This window comes from Sander lucioperca, chromosome 21 (genome assembly GCF_008315115.2).
Source record: "Sander lucioperca isolate FBNREF2018 chromosome 21, SLUC_FBN_1.2, whole genome shotgun sequence".
Lineage (NCBI taxonomy): Eukaryota > Metazoa > Chordata > Actinopteri > Perciformes > Percidae > Sander > Sander lucioperca.
The window spans coordinates 23203589-23213513 of record NC_050193.1 but is presented as its reverse complement, the minus strand read 5'-3'; the positions used below and the strand labels follow the sequence as shown (position 1 = coordinate 23213513).

General features: G+C 38.2%; 1 protein-coding gene across 1 annotated transcript in view; it reads right to left on the bottom strand.

Moving 5' to 3' along the window:
• Positions 1–8719, bottom strand: part of fam83fa (family with sequence similarity 83 member Fa) — an 18351-nt gene extending 9632 nt beyond the window's left edge. Inside the window, exons 1-3 of the mRNA XM_031319053.2 lie at positions 8136–8719; positions 3390–3557; positions 1643–1764 (exon numbers count right to left, since the gene is read on the bottom strand). Of these exons, the coding sequence (XP_031174913.1) occupies positions 1643–1764; positions 3390–3557; positions 8136–8609 (764 nt within the window). The 5' untranslated portion in view covers positions 8610–8719. The remainder of the gene's footprint in view (positions 1–1642; positions 1765–3389; positions 3558–8135) is intronic.
• Between the last annotated feature and the right edge of the window lie 1206 nt (positions 8720–9925).

The following is a 9925-nucleotide window of genomic DNA, read 5'->3' as shown; positions in this document are numbered from 1 at the left end:
AGATACAGCAGTTGTAAACAGACTTTTTTCTTTATCATTCCTTTCCCATTTTCAGACTTGTTGTAGTAATGTGTGTAGCCCAGAACGTAAGTTAAAACTATTCTGTAGCTTGTTAAACTGTCATGGGTTTTACTGCCTCGTTATCTGTGTAAACATTAAAGCTACGTTTATTAATATTTCAGTAAGTGTTCTGCTACGATGTGGTTTAGCCCGTGTTACAACGTGACATTTATTTGGAGAGAGAGAGAGAGAGAGAGAGAGAGAGAGAGAGAGATTTATATTTATATATATATATATATATATTTATATATATATATATATATATATATATATATATATATTTATATATATATATATATATATATATATATATATATATATATATATATATATATATATATTTATATTTATATATATATATATATATTTATATATATATATATATATATATATATATATATATATATATATATATATATATATATATTATGGCCTGATAATATTGCTGTTGCTGTGTTTCTTATTGCATAGCTGATAGATGTGCAGATTGTTTCATATTATTTGTACGTGTTGATATTCAGGTTGTGTTAGGGCAATTTGCTATTAAATGGACAAGCGCTGTGGAGCCACTGTTTGCTCCGTTATGGATATGTGTGCTGTAATTTTTGTAATATAATAAACACCGTTACACCTTTTGAAACTATTTCAGCTTGTGTAGGCCTATCAGTGCTTTCTGAATATATTCAACACACTTTTAAAAATACTAGACCTGGGCGCCTCCCTAGGGAGGTGTTCCAGGCATGTCCAGCTGGGAGGAGGCCTCGGGGAAGACCCAGGACTAGGTGGAGGGATTATATCTCCAACCTGGCCTGGGAACGCCTCGGGATCCCCCAGTCGGAGCTGGTTAATGTGGCTCAGGAAAGGGAAGTTTGGGGTCCCCTGCTGGAGCTGCCCCCCCCCGCGACCCGACACCGGATAAGCGGACGAAGATGGATGGATGGATGGATGGATGGAATACCGAAAACTGTGATAATTTTGGTCACTATAACCGTGAGTTTAAATTTTCATACAAGGTTACATCCCTAATCTCAGTGTGTGAAACTGTCTGTCATCAGTTTTAGTTTCACATGCAAATAAACGGAACTTGCGCAATGAAATGAAGCTATATTTATATTAAGTGAATTGTAGCTAATACAGTGGAGAAACATCTAATGTTTTGAAAAATTAGTGAAGTAATATTTATAATTATTGTACTTTTTAAAAGGTAGAAATAATTTTCTTAAACCATTTCATGTTCATGAAACTATTTACTTTCTCTATCCGCTGAGGAAAATCCTGTGAAATGTTTTATTATTATGACATACTATATGATATATTTTATTACGTTTTGTATTTATGTATGCCATCTTATTGGTTTTTCTTCATAGCTCTTTATAACATAAAAAAGAGCTCTAAATTACTTCTTTTTTTCCCCCGCTTACTCACAAAAGAGTTACCAGAAATAGAAACAAAAAAAACAGACCTCATGCACAAGAACTGGAAAGACTCAGTATGTGTTCAGTTTGGGTGTTAAACACAGTCCTGTCTCAGCTGTGAACGATGAATTGGTGAGTTTAAGGCATTGCTGGATATTCATGCTCACCTGTAAGACCCAAACATGACTTTCTCTCCATCCACCAGCATGTATTTAGAGCACAGAGACCCGGGCAGCTTTCCAAACGACAGGGCCAGCCCTGAACCTCTCACCATCCGCACACGGAGATTCTGTAAAGAAACACCCGCTTGATTACACACTTGAGGTGGCCTAACATCACACGGTAAAACCTGAGTAAACTCACTCAGCCCCAGCTATTAAACATCCCCTGCTGTGTATGACTAATCTGAAGATGTGCCAAGTCAAACTGAGCAGTCACTCCTTGCAACATAAAGTCAACTTACATTCAACTTAAGTCAACTAAGAAAGAAAGGGCAAAACTTGAGCCACATATGTTTACTTAGGGAACAGAAAGGGAAGGAGACATAAATACTGAGTGGACACACTGGGAGGAGCTTTTCCTCTGCCGAAGCATCGAGTTACAGTCTTTGGATCTGTTCTCAGGATCTATGAATGTTCATTTGTGAGAAGTAAGAGTAACAGCCCAGTGCGCTGAAAAGGCCTTTCACTGCCTTATCAACTGACACCACTACAAGCAGGTATTCCAGTGCTCCAGTTATACTAGGTCGGAGCTACAAAACTCTGCATACAGCAGATAAGGCCGGCTATTGTGTCCCTGTGGAGATAGGATGACAGTCTGGCTCAGTGAAACGGCTGTTGTCTCCGAATCTAGAACAGCACTAACTGTCATTTCTCCAGTTCTGCAACACATAGAATAGCAGTTAATTACTAAAAGTAGGATGATTATGTTTAACCGTTAAAAACATAGGTGGGGCAAAAAGCATGAATATTTCAACATTTTTATATTCTAGGTATTCTTTAAAAAATACCCTCCATTAATAATTCACTTTCATTTCTTTTACTATTTATGAAAATTAAGTTTTTGTAATATTACCCTAATTTTCCATAGGTTGGTCAAAATGAGAGGTATGCATTTGTAATACTTATGTGGCATGTAAATATTATTAACAAACTCAATTTCTTCTAATATGGTTCATTCTTTTCATCCATCACTACTACTCTTATACCAACGTAATATGTAAACATGTTGATTTTAGCTAACAGTTTTTTTTGTTGTTCCAATACTTAGCCAAAGAAGTAATACAAATTGGTAGATTAATTGTGCAATTATCCAGATTATCCTGGACACATTTCCTGGAAAAAAGGGTGGTGTTGAGTTTTTTTCAATGCTTTGAGCACCACAAATGAAATTCCTTTCACCTTCATTGTGTTGCAGTGAAGGCAGAAGTATCAGTAGCAAAGCCTTGGCAAATAAACATGAAACAATATTCATGATACCACAAGTGGTAAGTGGGAAATTGTGTTATTCTTTTAGACTTATGTGGTTTGAAGGCACGGACCCTTTAGAAGACCTGAATACATTTTAGAATAAAAGTATTTGATTCGGCAAATTCATAATCATGTTTTAACAGGCCAGAGTTTTTTTGTTTTTTTTTGTTTTTTTAACACAACACCGAACCAAACACACTTGAGGTCATATATATTGTCTTCTACTTGTCAGTAATTTCCTAAAGATCGTGAGCTATGATGCATGTTTTTTAACCCATGATAATTACTGTCGTTGTCTGCTGAAGGAGGAAGAGCAGTGACCCACTGAGGTGTTTTCCTTAAAACTTTCCATCTTTATTTGCTCTTTGTGCATTGTATTAGTGATCCTCCCTCCCTCTATAGCCCTCTGTCATGCTCTCCAGTGTTTGCTGAGCTCACTCCTCACCCGCAGATGCACTGCATTAATCTGCAGCCGAGTGCACATATCCAGGAAGTGGGGCACTCCCCTGGCCTCCAGCAAAGCGTAGACAGCCACCCCGCGCCGTGACGAGGCATCCAGCAGGTCCTGGAGGATCTGCAGGTCTGTCAGGAGGTCCATGACTACGGCCACCACCTGGGGAACACAGCAGGGACTGATTCAAATGCAAAGTCAAGGTCAAGGTAAACTACAGATACACAAGACAGTCATGAATACAGATACAAATATTGATATACATTTGAATAAATATAAATATTCCACATGCCATACTTATGCCATACACACACGCAAGCATGCACGCACTGAGTATTTCCATTCCATGCTTCTTCACCAAGAATCAGAGGGAAATATTGTACTTTTCGATTTACGATTTTAACTGTTAATACATTCATTTGAGCTAACTATTTAAACTGTTTTATACTTAGTTAAAATATTACAATTTTACGACTACAGATGTTTGTCCTGTTAGCCCATATTATTCTGGTGTTTCTCAGATTCTTTTTCCTCTCATTTAGTTTCACTGTAAAACATCCCCGACGAGGTGGCTTGGTAAAGACGTGTATGTGTGTGCACTTTACTGATGTCACATTTGATAATTTCTGGGTGTTTGATAATTCACATCCTGCTGCCTTTTAGAGCAGCCAATATAGAACCCGACTGCTGCAACATTAAGACTCATTAACATTTTCACCACTCCCACTGTCTGTAAACACAATGTCACTCCACTAACTTATTATAAGTGTTGTGATTTAAAATTGAAGTATAATTTACCGAGGCAGTTGATGATTCTGCGGAACTTGTTTTTCCAGGTGATTCAAATGTTACTCAAGACAGTTTGGATACAGTCCAGCAATGGCTAGGATTAACATCGCTAATTATTTCAACAGCAGTGTCTTTCTGCCACAAGAAACAAGATACATTACATACTGTACCACAATACAGGAATCAGTATATAGTACACAGAACTAACTAATGTACTTTCCATTGTTGTCTTATTTTCAGTGTATCTTTAATACTGTATACTTTATTAAACAAACATGACTGTTTTTCAGTGAAGAATTTTAGAGCCACACAGTGTTTTTATATTGTGCAATTTAGAGTGATCATGTGAGGATTTTTTCTATTTCCTTATTTCGGCTCTCTACATGTTTGGGCCTGATCCAACAAGTTGACCAAACAAGTTTTCCAGGCAATCACCTTAGTGTGTGACAGCAGCTCTCGGTCAAATTTTATTTGACATCAATTATTAAAAGTAAACCATCCATGAGTCTAAATTAAGTACATGTATGTCAACAAACACTCATGTTAATTGGTTATTAGATGCGTAGTGAGAAAAACATTTGCCCAGGGAAGGAGACAGTTACACGTCTTTCAAAGTAAATCCATCTGTTATAAGACCTTTCAGGAATTAAAGTGATATTTTAGCTGGTGGCCCACCACTTTGGTCCAGACTGAAATATCTCAACAACTACAGTGGCACTCACACGTTTATGAACCCATGCTAAAGTTGACTAAAAAGAGGAATAAAAAAAATCATCTTTTGGAAATTGCTCTTAATGCCTTAATTAAAAAAATGAGAAAAAATCCAATCTTTAAGGACACCAATTTTCTTTGAGTGAAAGGTTATGTATTATAAATAAATGTTGTTCCTTAAAATACAGGGGGCATAAGTAAGTACACCCCTATGTTAAATTCCCATAGAGGCAGGCAGATTTTTATTTTTAAAGGCCAGTAATTTCATGGATCCAGGATACCATGCATCCTGATAAAGTGCCCTTAGCCTTTGGAATTAAAATAGCCCTACATCATCACATACCCTTCACCATACCTAGAGATTGGCATGGGGGTACTTTCCAAGTTCATTTTCTGCAAGGCTGTTCTTACTCTTAAATGCAGTTCAACCAGACACTTCATAATTCTCTATCTGTGATGTAGAGATACACCTGGCCTGAAAACCATTTCTACTTGCAACCCACAGCTCATTGTAACATAAATTACACAGCTGTGCTTCATCTCTTGATATGAGATAATGATCTCCTGTAGCCTTTTTCTGCTTCCAGAAGGTGTGTGCATGCCTTTCTGTAAATAGAAAGACCATTTGCACTTCCCGATGCTAAAAAGCAGTAGTACTTGGCAGGCTTTCAGGAGATGATTCACATTAGTACTTCACCTTAAGGGGAGCAATCGCAGCATGTCGTCAGTTATTCAAGCTGTCATGGACCTGAGTAGGTTACTGTAAACAGATATTAATGAGGATTAACTTATCCGTCAAAGTATGTCCAATTATTCACTAATAACAGCTCTGACTGCAGCTATCCACTTTCAAACAGCTCTGGCCAACCAGTCCCTCAGCCAACAGTTTGTTCCGGATACGTTTACTGTCCTCCACACCTCAAAAAGAGAAACAGTGTTTTTGTGCCAGTTTGAACAAACCCTATCACTTTACCCTGCAACTGTAGCTTCTGGTGCTGCATGTCTTACCAATCACAGGTGAGAGTTCTCTATCTGCATACCTGGGAGGTCATCCAATCAGAGACAGCTGTTGGAATCTCTGAGTGGGTGAGGGAAAAATAAAGAAGCACCAACCCAAACCTGGGCTGCATGACGTTGGGAGGGGAGGCTGAACAAGTCTGCTGCAAGTTCTGATGTGAAGCTGACATTTAGAGCTGCATGGCCTTCTCCATCTGCACCACATATAACTCAGCTTGTTTAAACTTGCATATGACTCACTAATTGATGTGCATTTTTTTTATTGATGCTGTAGGCTTTGTTAACCATTACCTTTTTAATGTCTTACTGGAAAATGCTGCATGTGCAAAATATGATTTTCTGTGTTCTGAACATAAGTCGGTTATTACTGCATCTTTAATTAACCGTATAAATAATGCTACATACTTTAGGTTTCGGAGGGAAGGTTAAGAGTGCCTGGGGATATTTCTGTACCTACTCTGTCTTTCTTTATCTGACAAAATACACGGCTGTCAGTTAGAAATTAGAACGAGTCAGCTGGAAAAATTAAGATTTCACATCAGTGAAATATGTTCTTTACAATGGATTCATTAAGCTAACGTTAGCTTAGTTAGCTAGCTAGTTATCTACAGTTGATTAAATCTATCAGAAACAGTTGACATTTCAGATGGTAAAATACAGTCAGACAGTCACTGGCTAGAAATTAGGAGCCCGTTTTTGTGTACTTGCGTGTGAAGTCAAAGACCCATTGTTATTCATTGTTTAAAAATTATATTAATTTCGATGCTAAATCTGCCACCGTTATGCTTGTAAACTGTGTCGAGTGAGAACAGAAAACGCCATCTTTTCTCTCGTGCAGCTCTACAGGAACCTAGTTTAATGTTTTCTTAAACTTGAGGGTGTAAAGGATTATAAACCAACTTTTGTGCATTACCGCAATCAAAACTCTAAACAAAAGTTAAAGGAATAGTTTGAAATGTAGTAAGATGAGAAAACCGATATCACTCTCACTCTAAACTACAGCCAGCGGCTGGTTATGTTAGCTTAGCATAAAGACGACTGAGATGAAAAGGAGCATTTCTTATATTTTCTCAAAACCATTTTTTCTTCTTTTTATAATACTTTTTTTTTGTGGCTATAGTCAATAAATCTAATCCATTACATGCATGTTTTGGCTAAGCCGTAAGAGATTCATCTCAGCCTGGGGCTTGGTCTCTTTCACCTGTAGGAAGCAATAATTTTGAATATTTCAGAAGTGCTGTTTTGCAAGTAGTTCAGGTCAGGGACATACAGTACAAGAAGACACTGATAAGTTTTACTGCACTGTCGGTTTACATATGGTCATATTCCTTTTACTTAGTCTTTTATAGGGCAACATGAAGACTTCAGGTTCAACATGGTGGTCGATCCTTAGTCTACAAATAAACTCGGCCTTTGGGATTTTAGTAGATCCAACTTTCTTTTTAAACTTTCAAACTTTAAACTAAATCTGCCTGCCTTATTATTTGCAGATGCATATATTTCTATCTGAATGTAATTACATGCATGCGTCATAGAAAGGGTTGACCTAAATTATGCTGTATGAAGACAAAGCCGAAATTATTGTTTTTAGCCTTTAATCAGCAACTATTTTCTCATTAATTTGTTATGCAAGTCATTTGTTTCAAGCAAAAATGCCAAAAAATCCTAAATTATAGCTTCTCAAATGTGAATACTTGCTGGTTGGACAAAATAAGCTATCTGAAGACATCACCTTTGACTTTGGTAAAGTGGGATGAACATTTTTCACAATTTTCTGATATTTTAATTGATTGATCAAGACAATTATAGATTAAAACATATAATTGTGAGTCGTAGCCTCAATTGTTTTTTTATGAAGGTTTGAATTAGTTTTGCTCCCTTTGCATCATGTTGTTCTCATGATTCTCACATAAATAAAAGGAATTAATTACTGGCCATTTATTATTAGAGTCAAAAAAGTGGGGTAAAACACAGGGGTGAGGATAATTTAACCAAAAGATTCTGGGATTGAGCTGATGTTCAATAATAGTGTAGCTTAATTCATAAAATGATGCTGGGCTATTATTGATAAACGTGTAGGCCTATTTGTATTAGAAACAGGTTGAAAAATGTAAAAGAAATACAAAAACTTTTTAGACTAAAAAAATGACTTAGTTGTCATTTTTAGTCTATCACTTTACTACACTACATTAGAACAAAGGTTAATAATATAAGTTAAGTTACCTTGTGTGCCTCCTGTATGAGCCTCCTCACCACCTCCTTGATATGCGGCCCGGACTCTTTGGGTGGATGGGAGAACACGGACACCCGGGTCACTCCCTTGTAGACGCCGCTGCTGCCGGGCCAGCCGATGTCCAGAGACGGGACTTCGGTGTCCGACATCTCGGGCCAGTAGGTGGAGTGGACACCGGAGTCCGCACTGGAGGACGCCTTGGACTTCTCATGCTCTGCAGACTCAGAGTCACTGTCCGTGTCGTACTCATGAAAAGTTTCCCGGATGAATTTGATCTCCCTGGCGCAGAGGAAGTCCTTGACGTTGTCCTCTTTGAGGCGCATCTTGAAGGCACCGTCCCCGTTCTTCAGGAGCTGCTCCAGAGCCGCACGCTGCTCCTCGCTGTAGTAAAACTGCGGTTTAGTCTCCGGGATCTTCTCGTTGACGTGCTCGTCGTCCATGCACACCAGCTGAGACTCCGCCATCTCCGGATCCGCTGCTCTCTGATGCTGCGATACCTGTGCGGACAGGTACGGCACGACACAGCAGGTGCTCAGGTGAGTCCCTCAGGTGGGAAGCAGGAGGCGGGACTAACTACTGTTTGGAAGTCAACACGGCAGTTAGAACTTCCTGTTGTAAAACTTTCAAAATAAAAAACAAAAGTTCTACAGAAATGTGTGGGAAGGTCACCTGTTCCAGTAATTGGTGCTTCACAGGTTGAATTCAATGATATTAAAAAATAAACACCATATTTATGTTGGCTAGGGCGAGATTATATTCTTAAACAATACTTTTTTAACATTTACTCAAGTACTGTACTACAGTATACTTGTAGGACAACTTTACTTGAGTCCATTTTATGCAACTTTCTACTCCACTACATTTCAGATACAACACTATACTTCCTACGCCTCTACAGTTTAGCTATGTTACTAGTTAGTTTTCAGATGAGGATTTTACATTTGATAAACGTACAAAATACAACCCATTGTTAAAGGTCCCATGGCATGAAAATTTCACTTTATGAGGTTTTTTAACATTAATATGAGTTCCCCCAGCCTGCCTATGGTCCCCCAGTGGCTAGAAATGGTGATAGATGTAAACCAAGCCCTGGGTATCCTGCTCTGCCTTTGAGAAAATGAAAACTCAGATGGATTTTGATGCTACCAAGCCATCACCTCCCGTTAGCATTCCATTGACTGCCATTCATTTTGGCGCCACTTTGACAGCGAATAACTTTACATCTGAAGCGTGTATAGACTCTATTTGTCCATTGTTTATTTCTAAAGAAACACAACAATGTATAAAAGGCTCCATTACCTTGTACCTCACGTTATGGCTCCGTAGTATACATTTTTGTAAAAATAGGCTAACGATTATGTCATAACCACGCGACTTACTGTTGCATAGTAGAGGAATTACCATATAGTACAGGAGAAGCTCGCAGGCAGTTTCGACTTACATTAGCTGTTTAAGTTTAATTACTAAGTTAACTAGCATTTTAGTGATCAATAATTAGCCTGTGCCTATGTTATCTCCTTACATATACCTACGCTCTCCGTCTCTGCAAGATTGGGAATGATTGAGATTTCTCTTGGCACAGCTACCAGAAGACTTCCAACTTTCAGACAGGTTGCTCATGTCACATTTACATCGTCTCTCTCCGCCATCACCGGAAAAGTGCTTCTAATATCCTTCACTGGTCTCCAACCAGAGCAACGGGATTTGTTGGTCCAGTTTATATACTGTCTATGGAGACATCATGGCTTGAAAACAAGCAAGCATGGCAGTTGGTCAAGGA